At 47.6% G+C, this 25,234-nt stretch overlaps 1 protein-coding gene across 1 annotated transcript in view; it reads right to left on the bottom strand.

The window, feature by feature from the left end:
* The window catches only part of LOC135057111 (uncharacterized), a 194,019-nt gene extending 170,036 nt beyond the window's left edge, over nt 1–23,983 (bottom strand). Inside the window, exons 1-4 of the mRNA XM_063963010.1 lie at nt 23,923–23,983; nt 19,185–19,289; nt 15,500–15,597; nt 541–1,204 (exon numbers count right to left, since the gene is read on the bottom strand). Coding sequence (XP_063819080.1) covers nt 541–1,204; nt 15,500–15,597; nt 19,185–19,245 — 823 coding nt within the window. The 5' untranslated portion in view covers nt 19,246–19,289; nt 23,923–23,983. The remainder of the gene's footprint in view (nt 1–540; nt 1,205–15,499; nt 15,598–19,184; nt 19,290–23,922) is intronic.
* Between the last annotated feature and the right edge of the window lie 1,251 nt (nt 23,984–25,234).

Raw genomic sequence — 25,234 nt, 5'->3', positions numbered from 1 at the left:
ACCAGAGAGTGTGGGGAGACTGGTCAGATCTCTGGGTTGGTAACACACAGTGACATGATGTTAGGGGAGAGCAGGAGTATAATAGGGGCTGACGGCTCCTGATGTATGAGATACACCAGAGAGTGTGGGGAGGAGACTGGTCAGACCTCTGGGCTGGTAACACACAGTGACATGATGTGAGGGGGAGAGCAGGAGTATAATAGGGGCTGATGGCTCCTGATGTATGAGATACACCAGAGAGTGTGGGGAGGAGACTGGTCAGATTTCTGGGCTGGTGACACACAGTGACATGATGTGAGGGGAAGAGCCGGAGTATAATAGGGGCTGATGGCTCCTGATGTATGAGATACACCAGAGAGTGTGGGGAGGAGACTGGTCAGATCTCTGGGCTGGTAACATACAGTAACATGATGAGAGGGAGAGAGCAGATACATTTCCCTCATTAGTTTGTACTGACAGAGGAGAGTATAGAATAAGGGATTGCTTTAGTGATTGGACAAGAAGAATGTGACTCTGTTCCGTAATAAGTTTATTACTCACCTGTGCTGATATCTGTAGGTATTTTCTCTTTACACTGCTGATCACATCTCACATATGTTTCTTTTTCTCTCTGTATATTTTTTAACATATTATCAGTCACATACGTCTCTTCTCCTCCCTCTATATCTTCTGGCTTCATATCAGTCACATACGTCTCTTCTCCCTCTGTATCTTCTGCCTTCATATCAGTCACATGCGTCTCTTCTCCTCCCTTCATATCAGTCACATACGTCTCTTCTCCTTCCTCTCTATCTTTTGCCTTCATATCAGTCACATACGTCTCTTGTTCTCCCTCTATATCTTCTGCCTTTATATCAGTCACATACGTCTCTTCTTCTCCCTCTATATCTTCTGCCTTCATATCAGTCACATACGTCTCTTCTTCTCCCTCTGTATCCTCTATTTTCATATCAGTCACATACGTCTCTTCTTCTCCCTCTGTATCTTCTGCCTTCATATCAGTCACATACGTCTCTTCTTCTCCCTCTGTATCTTCTGCCTTCATATCAGTCACATACGTCGCTTCTTCTCCCTCTCTATCTTCTGCCTTCATATCAGTCACATACGTCTCTTGTTCTCCCTCTGTATCCTCTATTTTCATATCAGTCACATACGTCTCTTCTCCCTCTATATCTTCTGCCTTAACATTTGTCAGATCTTCACCCTAAGTTGTATATAAAACTATTAGAATTTTGCACAGAATAAATGAACAGCGCTATGAGCTGGGTGAGATAAATTATCACAATATTTATTTTAAACATGTATATAAAAAAAATTCATAGAATATTTAAAAAGAATACTGTTGCAACAAAAATTAAAATACGGGCAAGTACAGCACTGCTAGTTGATATACAACAATGTGTATTCTGGGAAAATGTTCCGTTAGAGGAGCCACAGTCCTAGGGAGATACTGCATATACAAATGTTACCAGTTCGCCGTGTAAGGTTAGTCCTCCATTAGGTAGTACTCCTGATGATAATGAGAGGTCCTTCAGAATGTAATTTTGCTAATGTTAGTGTCGTCCAGTAGCATATGGACCACGGCAGGGTCCTTTAGGAATGGATCCAATCAGCGTCACGGTACAGTGTCGGCAGCTCCCAATAGTGGACTTCTAGGCAATCCTCCGTTACTTAATATCCCATACTCATCCCCAACGCGTTTCACTGCTTCAGCAGCTTTGTAAAGGTGTGTGTGCAGTGTACATTGTGCCCTTATATAGCAGAAATGTCCCACAGATGTGTACAAAACAATTAACTTAATATATTCTAAAATTAATATCTTACCCAGCTCAATTGAAATGTGTATAGCCAGAGAGACAGTCTCAATAAAAGTATACACAAAAGGAAGTTAGGTTCTTATTGTTTTTTATTTTAAACTTTACCTTTACATTAAATCGTGGTCATGTAATCGCAAAAAGCAGGAAGTCATAATGCTTCCTGGTGTCATATTGCTTAGCAATCGAGTGTCAAGCCTCATTTTCGGCTCGGCACTCGGACCCATATCTGGCTAGTTTATTACGTCGCGGTCACATGACTACTCTCTGGATCCTAGTTGGCTGGTGTGACCGAGTGACGGATCTCGTTTCTATTCGACATTCGGTCCCATGTGAGTTTGTCGTAATTGGCCCTGGTCACATGACCGCACCCGCGGCCACGTGACCACTCACTGTGTCTTGGTTGCCTGGCAACAGAGCGCCGGATCATATCTCTATTGTCATGGACTTTTTGCCCTCGGATCTAGAAAAGCCAACTGATGTCAATGTATTTCTGTTGCCATGCAACAAGGGTTAGTATCCACCCATATCAAATATACAATAAATTGGCACAGTTGCTTCATTATCATAAGGTACATAATATAACAATGCTTAAGACAAAACACAATTTCAAAGGTTATTTTAAGAAAGGGGACTTAATCTTACTGATTTGTTCCAAAGGGTTACTACATTAGTATATCACTGTAAGAGACCACGATCGCATATTAATTAGTGGCCATCTTATTTAATAGAGGTACATTAGAGATACACAGATTATATATACAAAAAATAAGAATTTACTTACCGATAATTCTATTTCTCTGAGTCCGTAGTGGATGCTGGGGTTCCTGAAAGGACCATGGGGAATAGCGGCTCCGCAGGAGACAGGGCACAAAAAGTAAAGCTTTCCGATCAGGTGGTGTGCACTGGCTCCTCCCCCTATGACCCTCCTCCAAGCCTCAGTTAGGTACTGTGCCCGGACGAGCGTACACAATAAGGGAGGAATTTTGAATCCCGGGTAAGACTCATACCAGCCACACCAATCACACCGTACAACTTGTGATCAAACCCAGTTAACAGTATGATAACAGAGGAGCCTCTGAAAGATGGCTTCCTAAACAATAACCCGAATTAGTTAACAATAACTATGTACAATTATTGCAGATAATCCGCACTTGGGATGGGCGCCCAGCATCCACTACGGACTCCGAGAAATAGAATTATCGGTAAGTAAATTCTTATTTTCTCTATCGTCCTAGTGGATGCTGGGGTTCCTGAAAGGACCATGGGGATTATACCAAAGCTCCCAAACGGGCGGGAGAGTGCGGATGACTCTGTAGCACCGAATGAGAGAACTCCAGGTCCTCCTTAGCCAGAGTATCAAATTTGTAAAATTTTACAAACGTGTTCTCCCCTGACCACGTAGCTGCTCGGCAAAGTTGTAATGCCGAGACCCCTCGGGCAGCCGCCCAAGATGAGCCCACCTTCCTTGTGGAGTGGGCCTTTACAGATTTAGGCTGTGGCAGGCCTGCCACAGAATGTGCAAGTTGGATTGTGCTACAGATCCAACGAGCAATCGTCTGCTTAGACGCAGGAGCACCCATCTTGTTGGGTGCATACAATATAAACAACGAGTCAGATTTTCTGACTCCAGCTGTCCTTGCAATATATATTTTTAATGCTCTGACAACGTCCAGTAACTTGGAGTCCTCCAAGTCACTTGTAGCCGCAGGCACTACAATAGGCTGGTTCAGATGAAATGCTGACACCACCTTAGGGAGAAAATGCGGACGAGTCCGCAGTTCTGCCCTGTCCGTATGGAAAATCAGATATGGGCTTTTGTAAGATAAAGCTGCCAGTTCTGACACTCTCCTGGCCGAAGCCAGGGCTAGTAACATGGTCACTTTCCATGTGAGATATTTTAAATCCACCTTTTTTAGTGGTTCAAACCAATGAGATTTTAGAAATTCCAAAACCACATTGAGATCCCACGGTGCCACTGGAGGCACCACAGGAGGCTGTATATGCAGCACTCCCTTAACAAAAGTCTGGACTTCAGGAACTGAAGCCAATTCTTTTTGAAAGAAAATCGACAGGGCCGAAATTTGAACCTTAATAGATCCCAATTTGAGACCCATAGACAATCCTGATTGCAGGAAATGTAGGAATCGACCCAGTTGAAATTCCTCCGTCGGAGCACTCCGATCCTCGCACCACGCAACATATCTTCGCCAAATGCGGTGATAGTGTTGCACGGTTACTTCCTTCCTTGCTTTAATCAAAGTAGGAATGACTTCTTCCGGCATGCCTTTTTCCTTTAGGATCCGGCGTTCAACCGCCATGCCGTCAAACGCAGCCACGGTAAGTCTTGAAACAGACAGGGACCCTGCTGAAGCAAGTCCCTCCTTAGAGGTAGAGGCCACGGATCTTCCGTGATCATCTCTTGAAGTTCCGGGTACCAAGTCCTTCTTGGCCAATCCGGAACCACTAGTATCGTTCTTACGCCTCTTTGCCGTATAATTCTCAATACTTTTGGTATGAGAGGCAGAGGAGGAAACACATACACCGACTGGTACACCCAAGGCGTTACCAGCGCGTCCACAGCTATTGCCTGCGGATCTCTTGACCTGGCGCAATACCTGTCCAGTTTTTTGTTGAGGCGAGACGCCATCATGTCCACCATTGGTCTTTCCCAACGGGTTACCAGCATGTGGAAGACTTCCGGATGAAGTCCCCACTCTCCCGGGTGAAGGTCGTGTCTGCTGAGGAAGTCTGCTTCCCAGTTGTCCACTCCCGGGATGAACACTGCTGACAGTGCTATCACATGATTCTCTGCCCAGCGAAGAATCCTTGCAGCTTCTGCCATTGCACTCCTGCTTCTTGTGCCGCCCTGTCTGTTTACATGGGCGACTGCCGTGATGTTGTCCGACTGGATCAACACCGGTTTTCCTTGAAGCAGAGGTTCTGCCTGGCTTAGAGCATTGTAGATTGCTCTTAGTTCCAGAATGTTTATGTGAAGAGACGTTTCCAGGCTCGTCCACACTCCCTGGAAGTTTCTTCCTTGTGTGACTGCTCCCCAGCCTCTCAGGCTGGCGTCCGTGGTCACCAGGATCCAATCCTGTATGCCGAATCTGCGGCCCTCCAATAGATGAGCACTCTGCAACCACCACAGAAGAGATACCCTTGTCCTTGGAGACAGGGTTATCCGCTGGTGCATCTGAAGATGCGACCCTGACCATTTGTCCAACAGATCCCTCTGGAAAATTCGTGCATGGAATCTGCCGAATGGAATTGCTTCGTAAGAAGCCACCATTTTTCCCAGGACTCTTGTGCATTGATGTACAGACACCTTTCCTGGTTTTAGGAGGTTCCTGACAAGCTCGGATAACTCCTTGGCTTTTTCCTCCGGGAGAAAAACCTTTTTCTGAACCGTGTCCAGAATTATCCCTAGGAACAGCAGACGAGTTGTCGGCATTAACTGGGATTTTGTATTAGGAGATCGTCCAAGTATGGGATAATTAATACGCCTTTTCTTCGAAGAAGAATCATCATCTCGGCCATTACCTTTGTAAAGACCCGAGGTGCCGTGGACAATCCGAACGGCAGCGTCTGAAACTGATAGTGACAGTTTTGTACAACGAACCTGAGGTACCCCTGGTGTGAGGGGTAAATTGGAACGTGGAGGTACGCATCCTTGATGTCCAAGGACACCATAAAGTCCCCTTCTTCCAGGTTCGCTATCACTGCTCTGAGTGACTCCATTTTGAACTTGAACTTCTTTATGTACAGGTTCAAGGACTTCAGATTTAGAATAGGTCTTACCGAGCCGTCCGGCTTCGGTACCACAAATAGAGTGGAATAATACCCCTTTCCCTGTTGTAGAAGAGGTACCTTGACTATCACCTGCTGAGAGTACAGCTTGTGAATGGCTTCCAAAACCGTCTCCCTTTCTGAGGGGGACGTTGGTAAAGCAGACTTCAGGAAACGGCGAGGCGGATCTGTCTCTAGTTCCAACCTGTACCCCTGAGATATTATCTGCAGGATCCAGGGATCTACCTGCGAGTGAGCCCACTGCGCGCTGAAATTCTTGAGACGACCGCCCACCGCCCCCGAGTCCGCTTGAGAAGCCCCAGCGTCATGCTGAGGCTTTTGTAGAAGCGGGGGAGGGCTTCTGTTCCTGGGAAGGAGCTGCCTGTTGGTGTCTCTTCCCCCTTCCTCTGCCTCGTGGCAGATATGAATATCCCTTTGCTCTCTTGTTTTTAAAGGAACGAAAGGGCTGCGGTTGAAAAGTCGGTGTCTTTTTCTGTTGGGGAGTAGCTTGAGGTAAAAAGGTGGATTTCCCGGCTGTAGCCGTGGCCACCAAATCTGATAGACCGACTCCAAATAACTCCTCCCCTTTATACGGCAAAACTTCCATATGCCGTTTTGAGTCCGCATCGCCTGACCACTGTCGCGTCCATAAACTTCTTCTGGCCGAAATGGACATAGCACTTACCCGTGATGCCAGTGTGCAGATATCCCTCTGTGCATCACGCATATAAAGAAATGCATCCTTTATTTGCTCTAAAGACAGTAAAACATTGTCCCTATCCAGGGTATCAATATTTTCAATCAGGGACTCTGACCAAGCTACTCCAGCACTGCACATCCAGGCTGTCGCTATAGCTGGTCGTAGTATAACACCTGTATGTGTGTATATACTTTTTTGGATATTTTCCATCCTCCTATCTGCTGGATCTTTAAGTGCGGCCGTCTCAGGAGAGGGTAACGCCACTTGTTTAGATAAGCGTGTGAGCGCCTTGTCCACCCTAGGAGGTGTTTCCCAGCGCGCCCTAACCTCTGACGGGAAAGGGTATAAAGCTAATAACTTCTTTGAAATTAGCATCTTTTTATCGGGGGCAACCCACGCTTCATCACATACATCATTTAGTTCTTCTGATTCAGGAAAAACTATAGGTAGTTTTTTCACACCCCACATAATACCCTGTTTAGTGGTACCTGTAGTATCAGCTAAATGTAACGCCTCCTTCATTGCCAAAATCATATAACGTGTGGCCCTACTGGAAAAATAAGAATTTACTTACCGATAATTCTATTTCTCGGAGTCCGTAGTGGATGCTGGGGTTCCTGAAAGGACCATGGGGAATAGCGGCTCCGCAGGAGACAGGGCACAAAAGTAAAGCTTTTACAGGTCAGGTGGTGTGTACTGGCTCCTCCCCCTATGACCCTCCTCCAGACTCCAGTTAGGTACTGTGCCCGGACGAGCATACACAATAAGGGAGGATTTTTGAATCCCGGGTAAGACTCATACCAGCCACACCAATCACACCGTACAACTTGTGATCTAAACCCAGTTAACAGTATGATAACAGAGGAGCCTCTGAAAGATGGCTTCCTAAACAATAACCCGAATTAGTTAACAATAACTATGTACAAGTATTGCAGATAATCCGCACTTGGGATGGGCGCCCAGCATCCACTACGGACTCCGAGAAATAGAATTATCGGTAAGTAAATTCTTATTTTCTCTATCGTCCTAAGTGGATGCTGGGGTTCCTGAAAGGACCATGGGGATTATACCAAAGCTCCCAAACGGGCGGGAGAGTGCGGATGACTCTGCAGCACCGAATGAGAGAACTCCAGGTCCTCCTTTGCCAGGGTATCAAATTTGTAAAATTTTACAAACGTGTTCTCCCCTGACCACGTAGCTGCTCGGCAGAGTTGTAATGCCGAGACCCCTCGGGCAGCCGCCCAAGATGAGCCCACCTTCCTTGTGGAATGGGCCTTAACAGATTTAGGCTGTGGCAGGCCTGCCACAGAATGTACAAGTTGAATTTTGTTCCAAATCCAACGAGCAATCGACTGCTTAGAAGCAGGTGCACCCAACTTGTTGGGTGCATACAGTATAAACAGCGAGTCAGATTTTCTGACTCCAGCCGTCCTTTAAATGTATATTTTTAAGGCTCTGACAACGTTCAACAACTTGGAGTCCTTCAAGTCGTCTGTAGCCGCAGGCACTACAATAGGCTGGTTCAGGTGAAACGCTGATACCACCTTAGGGAGAAGATGCGGACGCGTCCGCAGCTCTGCCCTATGTCGAATGGAAAATTAAATAAAGGCTTTTATAAGATAAAGCCGCCAGTTCAGATACTCTCCCGGCCGAAGCCAGGGTCAGTAACATAGTCACTTTCCATGTGAGATATTTTAAATCCACATTCTTTAGTGGTTCAAACCAATTGGATTTGAGGAAATCTAAAACTACATTTAGATCCCACGGTGCCACCTTAGGCACCACAGGAGGCTGTATATGCAGTACTCCTTTGATAAAAATCTGGACCTCAGGGACTGAGGCCAATTCTTTTTGGAAGAATATTGATAGGGCCGAAATTTGAACCTTAATAGATCCCAATTTGAGACCCATAGACAATCCTGATTGCAGGAAATGTAGGAAACGACCCAGTTGAAATTCCTCCATCGGAGCACTCCGCTGGTCGCACCACTCAACATATTTTCGCCAATTACGGTGATAATGCTTCGCGGTGACTTCCTTCCTTGCCTTTATCAAGGTAGGAATGACTTCTTCTGGAATGCCTTTTCCTTTTAGGATCTGGCATTCAAACGCCATGCCGTCAAACGCAGCCGCGGTAAGTCTTGAAAAAGACAGGGACCCTGCTGCAGCAGGTCCCTTCTCAGAGGTAGAGGCCACGGATCGTCCGTGACCATCTCTTGAAGTTCCGGGTACCAAGTCCTTCTTGGCCAAACCGGAGCCACTAGTCTTACTCCTCTTTGCCGTATAATCCTCAATACCTTTGGTATGAGAGGCAGAGGAGGAAACACATATACCGACTGGTACACCCAAGGTGTTACCAGCGCGTCCACAGCTATTGCCTGCGTATCTCTTGACCTGGCGCAATACCTGTCCAGTGTTTTGTTGAGGCGAGACGCCATCATGTCCACCATTGGTTTTACCCAACGGTTTAATAGCATGTGGAAAACTTCTGGATGAAGTCCCCACTCTCCCGGGTGAAGGTCGTGTCTGCTGAGGAAGTCTGCTTCCCAGTTGTCCACGCCCGGGATGAATACTGCTGACAGTGCTATTACGTGATTCTCCGCCCAGCGAAGGATCCTGGCAGCTTCTGCCATTGCCCTCCTGCTTCTTGTGCCGCCCTGTCTGTTTACATGGGCGACTGTCGTGATGTTGTCCGACTGGATCAACACCGGTCTTCCTTGAAGCAGAGGTTCCGCCTGGCTTAGAGCATTGTAGATTGCTCTTAGTTCCAGAATGCTTATGTGAAGAGACTTTTTCAGGCTCGACCACACTCCCTGGAAATTTCTTCCCTGTGTGACTGCTCCCCAGCCTCTCAGGCTGGCATCCGTGGTCACCAGGATCCAATCCTGTATGCCGAATCTGCGGCCCTCCAATAGATGAGCCTCCTGCAACCACCACAGAAGGGATACCCTTGTCCTCGGCGACAGGGTTATCCGCAGGTGCATCTGAAGATGCGACCCTGACCATTTGTCCAACAGATCCCTTTGCATGGAATCTGCCGAAAGGGATTGCTTCGTAAGAAGCTACCATTTTTTCCCAGGACTCTTGTGCATTGATGTACAGACACCTTTCCTGGTTTTAGGAGGTTCCTGACCAGGTCAGATAACTCCTTGGCTTTTTCCTCGGGAAGAAAAACCTTTTTCTGAACTGTGTCCAGAATCATCCCCAGGAACAGCAGACGAGTTGTCGGCATTAATTGGGATTTTGGAATATTCAGAATCCATCCGTGCTGCTTTAGCACCTCTTGAGATAGTGCTAAACCCATCTCTAGCTGTTCTCTGGACCTTGCCCTTATTAGGAGATCGTCCAAGTATGGGATAATTAATACGCCTTTTCTTCGAAGAAGAAATATTATCTCGGCCATTACCTTTGTAAAGACCCGAGGTGCCGTGGACAAACCAAACGGCAGCGTCTGAAACTGATAGTGACAGTTTTGTACAACGAACCTGAGGTACCCCTGGTGTGAGGGGTAAATTGGAACGTGGAGATACGCATCCTTGATGTCCAAGGATACCATAAAGTCCCCTTCTTCCAGGTTCGCTATCACTGCTCTGAGTGACTCCATCTTGAACTTGAACTTCTTTATGTACAGGTTCAAGGACTTCAGATTTAGAATAGGCCTTACCGAACCATCCGGCTTCGGTACCACAAATAGAGTGGAATAATACCCCTTCCCTTGTTGTAGAAGAGGTACCTTGACTATCACCTGCTGCGAATACAGCTTGTGAATGGCTTCCAAAACCGTCTCCCTTTCGGAGGGGGACGTTGGTAAAGCAGACTTCAGGAAACGGCGAGGTGGCTCTGTCTCTAATTCCAACCCGTACCCCTGAGATATTATCTGCAGGATCCAGGGATTTACCTGCGAGTGAGCCCACTGCGCGCTGTAATTCTTGAGACGACCGCCTACCGCCCCCGAGTCCGCTTGCGAAGCCCCAGCGTCATGCTGAGGCTTTTGTAGAAGCCGGGGAGGGCTTCTGTTCCTGGGAAGGAGCTGCCTGTTGCTGTCTCTTCCCTCGTCCTCTGCCTCGTGGCAGATATGAATAGCCCTTTGCTCTCTTATTTTTGAAGGAACGAAAGGGCTGCGGTTGAAAAGTCGGTGCCTTTTTCTGTTGGGGAGTGACTTGAGGTAGAAAGGTGGATTTCCCGGCCGTAGCCGTGGCCACCAAATCCGATAGACCGACCCCAAATAACCCCTCTACGCATCGCCTGTCCACTGTCGTGTCCATAAAGCTCTTCTGGCCGAAATGGACATAGCACTTACCCGTGATGCCAGTGTGCAGATATCTCTCTGTGCATCACGCATATAAAGAAATGCATCCTTTATTTGTTCTAACGACAGTAAAATATTGTCCCTGTCCAGGGTATCAATATTTTCGATCAGGGACTCTGACCAAACTACCCCAGCACTGCACATCCAGGCAGTCGCAATAGCTGGTCGTAGTATAACACCTGCATGTGTGTATATACCTTTTTGGATATTTTCCATCCTCCTATCTGATGGATCTTTAAGTGCGGCCGTCTCAGGAGAGGGTAACGCCACTTGTTTTGATAAGCGTGTTAGCGCTTTGTCCACCCTAGGAGGTGTTTCCCAGCGCTCCCTAACCTCTGGCGGGAAAGGGTATAAAGCCAATAACTTCTTGGAAATTAGCAGTTTTTTTATCGGGGGCACCCCACGCTTCATCACACACGTCATTTAATTCTTCTGATTCGGGAAAAACTACTGGTAGTTTTTTCACACCCCACATAATACCCTGTTTAGTGGTACCTGTAGTATCAGCTAAATGTAACATCTCCTTTATTGCCAAAATCATATAGCGTGTGGCCCTTCTGGAAAATACGGTTGATTCGTCACCTTCACCACCGGAATCAGTGCCTGTGTCTGGGTCTGTGTCGACCGACTGAGGCAAAGGGCGTTTTACAGCCCCTGACGGTGTTTGAGGCGCCTGGACAGGCACTAATTGAGTGTCCGGCCGCCTCATGTCGGCAAACGTCCCGTAATTCCACAAATAAGGCATCCATTCTGGTGTCGACCCCCTAGGAGGTGACATCCTCATATTTGGCAATTGCTCCGCCTCCACACCAATAACGTCCTCATACATGTCGACACACACGTACCGACACACAGCAGACACACAGGGAATGCTCTATACGAAGACAGGACCCACTAGCCCTTTGGGGAGACAGAGGGAGAGTCTGCCAGCACACACCAAAAAGCGCTATATATGACAGGGATAGCCTTATGATTAAGTGCTCCCTTATAGCTGCTTTTATATTAATATATTGCCATTTATTATGCCCCCCCTCTCTGTTATACCCTGTTTCTGTAGTGCAGTGCAGGGGAGAGACCTGGGAGCCTTCCTGACCAGCGGAGCTGTGACAGAAAATGGCGCCGTGTGCTGAGGAGATAGGCCCCGCCCCTTTTTCGGCGGGCTCGTCTCCCGCTATTTAGTACATTTAGGCAGGGGTAAATATCTCCATATAGCCTCTGGGGCTATATGTGAGGTATTTTTAGCCTTTTTAAAGGTTTTCATTTGCCTCCCAGGGCGCCCCCCCCCCAGCGCCCTGCACCCTCAGTGACTGCCGTGTGAAGTGTGCTGAGAGGAAAATGGCGCACAGCTGCAGTGCTGTGCGCTACCTTTAGAAGACTGCAGGAGTCTTCAGCCGCCGATTCTGGACCTCTTCTTGCTTCAGCATCTGCGAGGGGGCCGGCGGCGCGGCTCCGGTGACCATCCAGGCTGTACCTGTGATCGTCCCTCTGGAGCTTCATGTCCAGTAGCCAAGAAGCCAATCCATCCTGCACGCAGGTGAGTTCACTTCTTCTCCCCTCTGTCCCTCGTTGCAGTGATCCTGTTGCCAGCAGGAATCACTGTAAAATAAAAAACCTAAGCTAAACTTTCTCTAAGCAGCTCTTTAGGAGAGCCACCTAGAATTGCACCCTTCTCGGCCGGGCACAAAAATCTAACTGGAGTCTGGAGGAGGGTCATAGGGGGAGGAGCCAGTACACACCACCTGACCTGTAAAAGCTTTACTTTTGTGCCCTGTCTCCTGCGGAGCCGCTATTCCCCATGGTCCTTTCAGGAACCCCAGCATCCACTTAGGACGATAGAGAAATACGGTTGATTCGTCACCGTCGCCACTGGAATCAGTGCCTGTGTCTGGGTCTGTGTCGACCGACTGAGGCAAAGGGCGTTTTACAGCCCCTGACGGTGTTTGAGGCGCCTGGACAGGCACTAACTGATTGTCCGGCCGTCTCATGTCGTCAAACAACTGCTTTAGCGTGTTGACACTATCCCGTAATTCCATAAATAAAGGCATCCATTCTGGTGTCGACCCCCTAGGAGGTGACATCCCCATATTTGGCAATTGCTCCGCCTCCACACCAATATCGTCCTCATACATGTCGACACACACGTACCGACACACAGCAGACACACAGGGAATGCTCTTAACGAAGACAGGACCCCACTAGCCCTTTGGGGAGACAGAGGGAGAGTTTGCCAGCACACACCAAAAGCGCTATATATGACAGGGATAGCCTTATAATAAGTGCTCCCTGTATAGCTGCTTTTATAATATAATTTTTGCCACTATTTTGCCCCCCCTCTCTTGTTTTACCCTGTTTCTGTAGTGCAGTGCAGGGGAGAGACCTGGGAGCCGTCCTGACCAGCGGAGCTGTGTAAGGAAAATGGCGCTGTGTGCTGAGGAGATAGGCCCCGCCCCTTTTCCGGCGGGCTCGTCTCCCGCTCTTTAGTGTATTCTGGCAGGGGTTAAATATCTCCATATAGCCCCCGAAGGCTATATGTGAGGTATTTTTTTAGCCAAATAGGTTTTCATTTGCCTCCCAGGGCGCTCCCCTCCCAGCGCCCTGCACCCTCAGTGACTGCCGTGTGAAGTGTGCTGAGAGGAAAATGGCGCACAGCTGCAGTGCTGTGCGCTACCTTTAGAAGACTGAGGAGTCTTCTGCCGCCGATTCTGGACCTCTTCATGTTTCAGCATCTGCAAGGGGGCCGGCGGCGAGGCTCCGGTGACCATCCAGGCTGTACCTGTGATCGTCCCTCTGGAGCTGATGTCCAGTAGCCAAGAAGCCAATCCATCCTGCACGCAGGTGAGTTCACTTCTTCTCCCCTAAGTCCCTCGTTGCAGTGATCCTGTTGCCAGCAGGACTCACTGTAAAATAAAAAACCTAAGCTAAACTTTCTCTAAGCAGCTCTTTAGGAGAGCCACCTAGATTGCACCCTTCTCGGCCGGGCACAAAAATCTAACTGAGGCTTGGAGGAGGGTCATAGGGGGAGGAGCCAGTGCACACCACCTGATCGGAAAGCTTTACTTTTTGTGCCCTGTCTCCTGCGGAGCCGCTATTCCCCATGGTCCTTTCAGGAACCCCAGCATCCACTAGGACGATAGAGAAAAATATATACACCTAGTACAGCAAAAACAGTGAAAACAATGGGTTAACTTCCTAAAACACGTAGAAACTTGTGAATCACAAGATAGCATTTAACTCTAGTGCCTCGTTAAGGCCACCTGGATGTAGTGAATCTAATTGGAAGGTCCAGAAAATTTGCACAGTCTGGTAAACCTATCACCCCCCCTTCTGGTTTTTGTAATGTGTTCCAGACCCAAAATGGTCGGTGTCTTAGGATACTTATCATTAAATTTCGCAAAATGTCTGGAAACACCGTGTTTGCTAACACCATTAATACTATTTCTACGGTGCTCCTTGAATCTAAGTTTTAGACTTCTCGTGGTCCTACCTACATAATTCAACTTACAACCGCATTGAAGGCGGTAAATGACCCAAGCTAGATATCTTAAGTATTTTTTGATCAATGGGAGATTCGACCACATAAGTTTTGTTACATACATATAAACAGGTTGTACATTTATTGGCGCCGCATTTGATAAAACCCCAAATCTCTGACTGTAACCAAGAATTTTTCTTTATCGATTTCAGGTGATCAATTTTCAATTGGTATTTAGAGATGTATTCTTCCTGAAAATAAATTCTGGGTGAGGGGGAAGTATGTTAAACAAAATTGGATCACTCTTCAACATAGAATAATTACGTTTTATAATTGATTTGATAGTTTTGAATTTTGATATACAGGCCAATTCCCTAATATTTTCTTTTTGTATAGTGGTAGTTTTCGGAAGTAGTAGGGAGTGTCTGTCAATTGGCAATATTTCTTTTAATGCATAATCTAATATATATTGAGGATATTCTTTGTTTCTAAATCTTTCAAGCAATAAATCAGTTTGGGACATAGGAGGTCATTCCGAGTTGTTCGCTCGCAAGTTGCTTTTAGCAGCTTTGCACACGCTAAGCCGCCGCCTACTGGGAGTGAATCTTAGCTTATCAAAATTGCGAACGAAAGATTAGCAAAATAGCGAATAGACACCTCTTAGCAGTTTCTGAGTAGCTCCACACTTACTCAGCATCTGCGATCAGTTCAGTGCTTGTCGTTCCTGGTTTGACGTCACAAACACACCCAGCGTTCGCCCAGACACTCCTCCGTTTCTCCAGCCACTCCCGCGTTTTTCCCAGAAACGGTAGCGTTTTTTTCGCACACACCCATAAAGCGGCCTGTTTCCGCCCAGAAACACCCACTTCCTGTCAATCACATTACGATCACCAGAACGAAGAAAAAACCTCGTAATGCCGTGAGTAAAATACCTAACTGCATAGCAAATTTACTTGGCGCAGTCGCACTGCGGACATAGCGCATGCGCATTAGCGACTAATCGCTCCGTTGCGAGAAAAAAATACAGAGCGAACAACTCGGAATGACCCCCATAAAGTAATCCATTGTAGAACAGTTCCTCCTTAACCTCAATAATTGTCCCTTGGGAATATTTTTCTTCTAAGGGATGTAGTGGGCACTTTTATAATGAAGGTAACCGTTATTGCCTACTTCCTTTACAAAATTGGAAGTCTGTATCTGGTTGTCTATAATATTAAGGGCTATGTCCAGAAAGGAAATAGTACTGTTATTGAAATTAGAAGTGAAATGTAAATTATAAGTGTTTGTGTTGAATTGTCTGATTCTATTATATGAGATTAATTAGAACAATATCAGTGTATAAGACACATAGCAGATCCACAGATCATACAGTGATAGTCACTTTGTTATTTGGCGAGACCCTAAATCCCACCTACCTGATGCTCCTGTGGGATCCTGTGATTCTCCTCTGTACAGTCCTGAGAAAACAGAGGACGGGGACATCTCTCTGGGGTATCTCTGTTACTGGGTCCATCTGTAGGAGACACAAAGTGACTGAGAGCAGTGATATTTATAAGACTATCAGATGATACAATATGGCTGCAAAAAACATCACAACCAGGGTACCTAGGTGGAAAGGTGCAGGTAGAAGATATCGAAGATGCAGTCCCTCGGGTACAATCAGTAAGCAGTACTCTTTGAGTCAGCAGGCACCAAGGGGCGAGTTGTGAGTCAGATGCAGACGTCACCGTGTCTTTTGCTGTAGTTGCTTCTACATGTTTGAGCTAATGCAACTACAAAATCTTTCCCTGGTGTAGATCCAGCGTCTGAATGTGCAAGGGGTGAAGTGCCCGCTGTCAGTGCCTGGAGATGCTGAAATACTACTTGGTGCATCATTAGACACCACCATTGGCTGTACTATCAAAACCTGGACTAACCCCCGGCGACTCTGTATGCACAAAATCGAGATACAAGTATGGTGTGTGACCAAGACATATGCACAGACCAAAAACATTGCTCTACTGCATCTGACATAGCGTTACCTCAACGAGCCAGGGAGAAAGAGTGTGGTCTGGTACCATGAGGACATGATGGGGCTGGGCTTATGAAGGTGACCCACAGTCCATGATGCATTCCCAGGTGGCTCAAGGAATCCAGAAGTCACCCAACCACCAAGGGGAGACACCAAGCAACTTCCAAACAGGCTCTGGAGGGCAGAGGAAATGCCTTCAAAGCCAGCCTGCAGTGGTAGTTGGGGATGCGATGGAGGGGTTAGAAGCAGTATTGGAATGCTCAATGGGAAGCCCACAGAGGAATGTAGCCAACCAAGAGTAAGTGTGCAGACCGCCGATTGCAGGAGAACGTAAAACAGCAACAGAGAGTGGTTGAAATCAGGAACTCCCGCAATGCAGGTCTGCCATGTTGAGCCTACAAGCCATGCACAACATACAATGGGGCAAAAAAGTATTTGGACAGCCACCGATTGTGCAAGTTGACCCACTTAAAAAGATGAGAGCGGTCTGTAATTTCCATCATAGGTACACTTCAACTGTGAGAGACAAAATCTGGAAAAAAAAAAAAAACCCTAGGAAATCACATTGTTTGATTTTTAAGCAATTTATTTGTATATTCTTGCAGAAAATAAATATTTGGACAATCAAAAAGTTTAACTCAATACTTTGTAATATAACCTTGGTTGGCAATTACAGAGGTCAAACGTTTCCTGTAGTTCTTGACCAGGTTTGCACACACTGTAGCAGGTATTTTGGCCCACTCTTCCATGCACATCTTCTCTAGATCGGTCATGTTTTGGGGCTGTCGCCGGGAAACACGGACTTTCAACTCCCTCCACATATTTTCTAGGAGGTTGAGGTCTGGAGACTGGCTAGGCCACTCCAGGACCTTGAAATGCTTCTTACGGAGCCACTCCTTAGTTACCCGGGCGGTGTGTTTGGGGTCATTGTCATGCTGGAAGACCCAGCCACGTTCCATCTTCAATGCTCTTACTGAGAGAAGGAGGTTTTTGCCCAAAATCTCACGATACATGGCCCCATTCATCCTCTCCTTAATATCGATCAGTCGTCCTGTCCCCTTTGCGGAAAAGCAGCCCCAAAGCATGATGTTTCCACCCCCATGCGTCACAGTGGGTATGGTGTTCTTGGGATGCCATTCATCATTCTTCTCCCTCTAAACACGGCGAGTGGAGTTTATACCAAAAAGTTCGATTTTGCTCTCATCTGACCACATTACATCATCCCAATCCTCCTCTGGATCATCCAGATGGTCACTGGCAAACTTTAGACGGGCCTGGACATGTGCTGGATTAAGCAGGGGGACCTTTCAGGTGCTGCAGGATTTCAATCCATAACGACGTAGTGTGTTACTAATGGTAACCTTTGTGACTGTGGTCCCAGCTCTCTTGAGGTCATTGACCAGGTCCCCCCACGTAGTTCTGGGCTGATTCCTCACTGTTCTCAAGATCATTGATAGCCCACGAGGTGAGATCTTGCATGGAGCCCCAGGTCGAGGGAGATTGTCAGTGATCTTGTATTTCTTCCATTTTTTTTAATAGTTGCGCCAACAGTTGATCTCTTCTCACCAAGCCGCTTGCCTATTGTCGAGGAGCTCATCCCAGCCTTGTGCAGCTCTACAATTTTGTCCCTGGTATCCTTAGACAGCTCTCTGGTCTTGGCCATGGTGGAGAGGTAGCAGTCTGACTGTTTGAGGGTGTAGACAGGTGTCTTTTATACAGATAACCAGTTCAAACAGGTGCCATTAATACAGGTAACGAGTGGAGGATAGAAGAGCTTCTTAAATAATAAGTAACAGGTCTGTGAGAGCCAGAACTCTTGCTGCTTGGTAGGTGTCCAAATATTTATTTTCCATAAGAATATACAAGTAAATTGTTTAAAAACCATACAATGTGATTTCCTGTTTTTTTTCAGATTCTGTCACCTATGATGGAAATTACAGACTTCTCTCATCTTTTTAAGTGTGTCAACTTGCACAATCGGTGGCTGTCCAAATACTTTTTTGCCCCACTGTATGCATATAAAGAATCAAACGTTCAACTAAGAGTACACATGGAACATAATGGGCAATGCCACATTTGATGAACAGGGAGGATTATGGGCAGGGGCGGATCCAGAAGAAAATGAAAGGGGGGGGGGGGCACCATGATAGACGAACGGTAAGTTATATTTACATGCACCTAAGCCACGCGTGCTCCCAGATAAGGGGTGTGGTATCATAGGAGGTGTGTCCTCACAAAATACACCATCAGGTAATGATTGGCTATAGGAGCGCATCCTGGTTTATTGCCAATGTTTCACCCTGATGAAAAGGCTGATTGGGTATTGGAATGTTGGTCACCTGTTCCATTAGTTATGGGAGCCTGGAATGCATCCCAGCATAATATAATTCTTAAAGTTTTTAGTTGGTGGTGGCAGGTGCAGCATACCTTGTTTTGGGCACTGCGCTGAGACTCAGACTGCAGGACATGAACTGTCCATCTTTGATTAGCAGAAGCAGCCAGTTGGATCTCCAACAAGCAGCATAAGACATCTGCAGGACAGCCCTGTCACAATCACACGGGCCGCCTTCTCAAAGCTGAGGCTAAGTAGGTTGCGGTGTGAGCAGGGGGAGGCTGGAGCTGCAGCTCCAGCCTCCCTATTGGTTACCACACGGACTTGCTGTTAGAGCCGTGGCGGGTCCTAGTACCTGCCGGCTCTTTTATCAAATCTGACTGACGGAAATAACAGTAGCTGCTGATGTTCTCCTTTTGGAAAAAAAAAAAGCCTGAAACAGGGGGAGCACGGGCCCGAGTGCCTTCCCCCCCCCCCCCCCCCCTCCTCCCGGATCCGCCTATGATTATGGGTAATGTTACATGTAGTACTGCACAGTTAGGATTGCAGGAAATGTCATACAGGGTCTCGGCCCATTGATCAATGACTGAATCACAATACTGATGTCCCTTGTACGGACAAGTAACAATCATCAGTGTGTGTGTGTGTGTGTGTGGGGGGGGGGGGGCAGATGTCAGTTTGATCGTACACAGTGACAAAGAAGAGGAGGGTTATAAGAGGTGTAGGATGAGTGTTGTAACAAGTGTTTAATACTCACCTGTGCTGATATCTGTAGGGATTTCCTCCTCCTTGCACTGCTGATCCCCCCTCACATACATCTTCGCTGTCTCTATATCTTCTACAGTAAAATTAGATCTTCACCCTAAATAACACATAAAACAGATAATAATACCTGGCTCCAGTGACTGAGATCACACAGTAGTACATAGGTGTATAGGACACACAGATTCCCTACACATCATACAGGGGAGAAGTCACTAATTCCATCTACCTGACCCAGCGTGAGCCTGTGCCCCAACAGCTGCCAGAGGAGCGCTCAGGTCAGGGGCAGTAACAGTGTAGGAGACGCCGGGACACAGGATCTGTTCTGTGTGTGACGGATCTTTAATGGCAGAAAAGAAAGATGTCTCTACAAAGGGCCCAGTGAAGTGCGCACACTGTGAGATGAGACGGCATCTCACATCTGCGAACGCCTGTCTGATTTAGAGGCAGAGACGTTCACAGGGTGGGAGGGGACGATGTGGGAGAGTATTTGGGGAGTGATCCAGACAACGCAAGCGTGATGTCACATGCAGCCGATGCGACCCCAAACATAGCTAAGCTGCGTAGACGGAGGGCTTCCCTAAACATGCAAAAGCATCGCCACCGTACGATACTTTCACATGTGTGCGGTGGGGGGGTAGATGCTTTCACATGTGTGCGGGGGGAAGGGGGGGGGGGCGGAGGGAAGGGCCATACTTTCGTCACCCCGCATGTCAGTGTACTGGATCGTAGATGTGAGTTTTTTCGCACATCTACGATCCATTCTGAATGAGGCCCGAAATGCAGTGTTCTGCAGTTACCTGATGTTACGTAGGAGGATTTAAATACTGGTGTTACCAATTGTGTTTCGGTCCATACAAGGGGTTAAGAGACTCTAGTCCTTTATGTATAGAGAAAGGTGGTCATAGTGCCCGAGGAGGGAGCTTTTTCATTTTGTATGGCACATTTTACCTACATGCAACATTGGTGCTCTCTTCCTAGAAGGGTTTTGGACTCATGACCCCCCCCCCCCCATTACCATCACTCTAAGGCCATGCCCAGCAGTTGACCACCCAACATGTCCCATCAATGCTCCTCAGTCCACCCCACATGTCCTATCAATGCTCCTCAGTCCACCCCACATGCCCCATCAATGCCCCTCAGACCACTCCACATGTCCCAACAATGCTCCTCAGACCCCCGCCCATATCCCATCAATGCTCCTCAGTCCACCCTACATGCCCCATCAATGCCCCTCAGACCACCCCACATGTCCCATCAATGCTCCTCAGACCCCCCCACATGTCCCATCAATGCTCCTCAGACCCCCCCCATGTCCCATCAGTGCTCCTCAGTCCACCCCACACGCCCCATCAATGCCCCTCAGACCCCCCACATGTCCCATCAATGATCCTCAGACCCCCCCACATGTCCCATCAATGCTCCTCAGTCTACCCCACACGCCCCATCAATGCCCCTCAGTCCACCCCACATGCCCCATCAATGCCCCTCAGACCACCCCACATGCCCCATCAATGCTCCTCAGTCTACCCCACACGCCCCATCAATGCCCCTCAGTCCACCCCACATGCCCCATCAATGCCCCTCAGACCACCCCACATGTCCCATCAATGCTCCTCAGACCCCCCCCCACATGCCCCATCAATGCCCCTCAGACCACCCCACATGCCCCATCAATGCTCCTCAGACCCCCCCCCCCCCCACATGTCCCATCAATGCTCCTCAGTCCACCCCACATGTCCCATCAATGCTCCTCAGTCCACCCCACATGCCCCATCAATGCCCCTCAGACCACCACACATGTCCCATCAATGCCCCTCAGACCACCACACATGCCCCATCAATGCCTCTCCTGCCTACAAATCCAACTTTGCCTATGCTTAGTTCCTTCACTACCTTCCATGGTCTCATGTGTACAGTCACAAACATAACTTGGAGACAGAGTAAGGCTGGTCAGTAATGTGCTCTGCAATGGCAGTACTATATAAACTCTGTGAAGACTGTAAACTTGTGGGACCTCTATTTCACTGCGATAGTTCTCATGACAAGTTGGGAACCAGCAGAAGTAATATGAACTGTTGTCAGTGGTGTTGATGCTGGTCATTGTGTGTGGGACTGTTTACTCTCCTGGTTGAGGTGCTATCTCTGGGGGAGGGGGAGGGCTGTTGTCTTTTTTGTCCATACTAGTGTTAATTACATCAACGGAAATTTAGACTAAAACTATTTGTTGACAAAGGTTTTTTTCATGACTAAATTACAACGATAACGAAAACAGGAAATTCTTAATAACGAAAATGATGACAAAACATTAGTCCATGATGTCCTGACGAATCATAACGAGATGAAAAAGCTGTGTCTATTTCGTTTGGACACTGCCGTACCCGCCCGCAGGTCTCACAATAGTAACTACCCAGAGAGCACTGCAGGAAGGCTGGACGTGGGATACGGGACTCTTGGCGTGATGTGACTGGAGTGGAGTCTAGACTCGGACTGGGGAAGAGTGAGTCACTGTATGGTGGTCACACTGCAGTGTCACCGGAGAAACATTGACTAAAATTAGACTAAATTGTTAACCGAGATCCACTGATTAAATCTTGACTATGGGGTATATGCAATTGCGGTCGAATTCCGGCTGGAATTCGACCGTTTTTTTAATTCGACACAATTCGACAGTCAGACACCCTCCCGCCGAGACCCGAATTCGACATATTCAATAAAAAACGGATTAGACAGTCCCGCTGTCGAAAAACGGACCAATTGATGATAGTGGGCGGCCTGGATTCGACTTCATGGACGGCACAAAAGTGTTTAAAAAACCCTGAAAAAAATTGCGTGGGGTCCCCCCTCCTAAGCATAACCAGCCTCGGCCTCTTTGAGCCGTTCCTGGTTGTAAAAATACGGGGGGGGGAAATGACAGGGGATCTCCCGTATTTTAACAACCAGCACAGGGCTCTGCGTCCGGTCCTGGAGCAAAAAATACGGGGGACAAAAGACGTAGGGGTACCCCGTATTTTTCACACCAGCACCGGGCTCCACTAGCTGGAGAAAAAATGCCACAGCCGGGGGACACTATTATACCGGTCCCTGCGGCGGTGGCATTAAATCCCCAACTAGTCACGCTTGACCGGGGTACCCTGGAGGAGTGGGGACCCCTTAAATCAAGGGGTCCCCCCCCCTCCAGCCACCCAAGGGCCAGGGGTGAAGCCCGCGGCTGTCCTCTCCATCCAAGGGCGGCGGATGGGAGGCTGATAGCCAAGTCTCAAAATAAAGAATATTGTTTTTTTGTAGCAGAACTACAAGTCCCAGCAAGCCTCTCCCGCAAGCTGGTACTTGGAGAACCACAAGTACCAGCACGTGGGGGGAAAACAGGCCCGCTGGTACCCGTAGTTCTACTGCAAAAAAAATACCCAAATAAAAACAGTACACACACACCGTGATAGTAAAACTTTATTACTTACATGCACACCGACACACACATAGTTACCTATGTTAACATGATGACTCGGTTCTCTTCACCAGTAGAATCCACGGGGTACCTGTAAATTAAATTATACTCACAAAAATCCTGTGTAGCTCGGTCCTCTTCTTAGTTTGTAATCCACGTACTTGGCAAAATAATAAAACGCAAAACCCGATCCACGCACTGAAAGGGGTCCCATGTTTACACATGGGACCCCTTTCCCCGACTGCCGGGACCCCCCGTGACTGCTGTCAAAGAGGGTCCCTTCAGCCAATCAGGGAGCGCCACGTCGTGGCACTCTCCTGATTGGCTGTGCGCGTCTGAGCTGTCGGGCGGCGCATAGCGCATAGGCGCTCCATTATATTCAATGGTGGGAACTTTGCGGTCAGCGGTTGACCGCGAGTAACAGGTCAAAAGGTCGACATAAGGTTTTTTGGTGTTGTTTTCTTCGTAAAGTAACCGGGAACCCCAATTAGTGCACTGTGTCCCCTTGCATGGGTCGCTATGCTTCGGGCAAGATTACCGTTCCAATCGTAGTCCACGTGGATCGTTAAGTATGAAAAAGTTAAAAAAATAAATAAATAGAAAAAAATCACGTCGACCTTTTGACCTGTCGACCTAGTGACTGTCGACCCATAGTGGTCGACCTAGACAGTGTCGACCTTCAGACCGGATCCCGAGGCGCCTCACTAAAACAGCTTAGCGGGAATGTTAGGTCCCATTTAGATCAGGATTGTCCCGCTGAACTGGATACTTCCTATAGCCATGAATCAGGAGATATTTTGAAGAGACACCAAAAACATTTCATCTGGAGCAAAAGATCTATCAAACAAGCAACCTATAATGTATCAAAATTCATCAGACATAGCCTAATTTTCTCTGCAACATAGGTGACAGGAAAATTACCTTTGTAGGAAACCTTTGCAGAGACTGGCGAGACCTGCAAGCTGTAATTGACAAGTAGTGGAAATGTGTAATGTTGGATACTGTTAATTAATTTTGCATTTTAATTGTTAAAAATAAACTATTAACACTTCCATTTTTTTTAAACATTCATACTTTGCAATTAATACATGTAAGGTAACACGGGCCCCTCGGTGTGATATGACGCGGGGCCCCTCGGTGTGAGGTGCAGCAGCAATAGGTACAGGGCAGCCCCGGAGCTGTGAGAGGGGTGTCCGGGCCGCAGACTGCAGTGCAGCCCCCTCCAGGACCCACACCCGCTGCCTGCACCGTGTTATCTCCCTCCCCGTATCTCTCTGTATGTACTTACCGCCAGTCCTCCGCCCGGAGCGCTACACACCCGACTTCCGCCCTGTGCGTTCCACCCGACTTCCGCCCTTTGCGTTTCACCATACTTCCGCCCTGTGCCTTCCACCCGACTTCCGCCCTGTGCCTTCCACCCGACTTCCGCCCTTTGCGTTCCACACTCTGTAGGCTTCCGGTAGATTGTGCAGAGCAAGAAGCAGCAGCCGGAGGAGATGGTGACTATTTTTACACAGGGGGAGCAGCCTGTGGTGTACTGTTGTTATTATTTTTAGACAGAGGGAGCAGCCAGTGGTGTCCTGTTGTTATTATTATACAGGGGGAGCAGCCTGTGGTGTCCTGTTATTATTATACAGGGGGATTGGCCTGTGGTATCCTGTTATATTATTATACAGAGGGAGTGGCCTGTGGTGTCCTCTTATTATTATAATACAGGAGGAGCAGCCTATAGTGTTCTGTTATTATAATTATTATACAGGGGGAGCAGCCTGTGGTGTCCTGTTATTATTATACTGGGGGAGCAGCCTGTGGTGTCCTGTTATTATTATGAAACAGGGAGAGCAGCCTGTGGTGTCCTGTTATTATTATACAGGGGGAGCAGCCTGTGGTGTCCTGTTGTTAAAATTATACAGGGGGAGTGTCCTGTTGTTAATATTATACAGAGGGAGTGTCCTGTGGTGTCCTGTTAATATTATACAGGGGGAGGGGCCTGTGGTATCGTTGTTAATATACATGGGGAGTGGCCTGTGCTTTCCTGTTAATCTTATACAGGGGAAGCGGCCTGTGGTGTCCTGTTATTATACAGGGGGAGCAGCCTGTGGTGTCCTGTTATTATTTTTATTATACAGGGGAGTGGCCTGTGGTGTCTTGTTATTATTATTATACAGGAGGAGGAGCCTGTGGTGTCCTGTTATTATTATACAGGGGGAGTGTCCTGTGGTGTCCTGTTGTTATTATTATACAGGAGGAGCAGCCTGTGGTGTCCTGTTGTTATAATTATACAGGGGGGTGGCCTGTGGTGTCTCGTTGTTGTTACTATTATTATTATTATACAGGGGGAGCAGCTTGTGGTGTCCTGTTATTATACATGGGGACTGGCCTGTGGTGTCCAGTTATTATCGTACAGAGGGAGTGGCCTGTGGTGTCCTCTTATTTTTATAATACAGGTGGAGCAGCCTGTAGTGTCCTGTTATAATTATTATACAGGGAAGCATCCTGTAGTGTCCTGTTATTATTATACAGGGGAAGCAGCCTGTGGTATCCTGTTGTTGTTGTTGTTATTATTATTATTATTATTATTATTATACTACAGGGGGAGC

Source organism: Pseudophryne corroboree, chromosome 3 (assembly GCF_028390025.1).
Source record: "Pseudophryne corroboree isolate aPseCor3 chromosome 3, aPseCor3.hap2, whole genome shotgun sequence".
In the NCBI taxonomy this organism is placed as follows: Eukaryota; Metazoa; Chordata; class Amphibia; order Anura; family Myobatrachidae; genus Pseudophryne; species Pseudophryne corroboree.
Note: the sequence above shows the minus strand (reverse complement) of the source record. Positions and strands in the feature narration are given on the sequence as shown.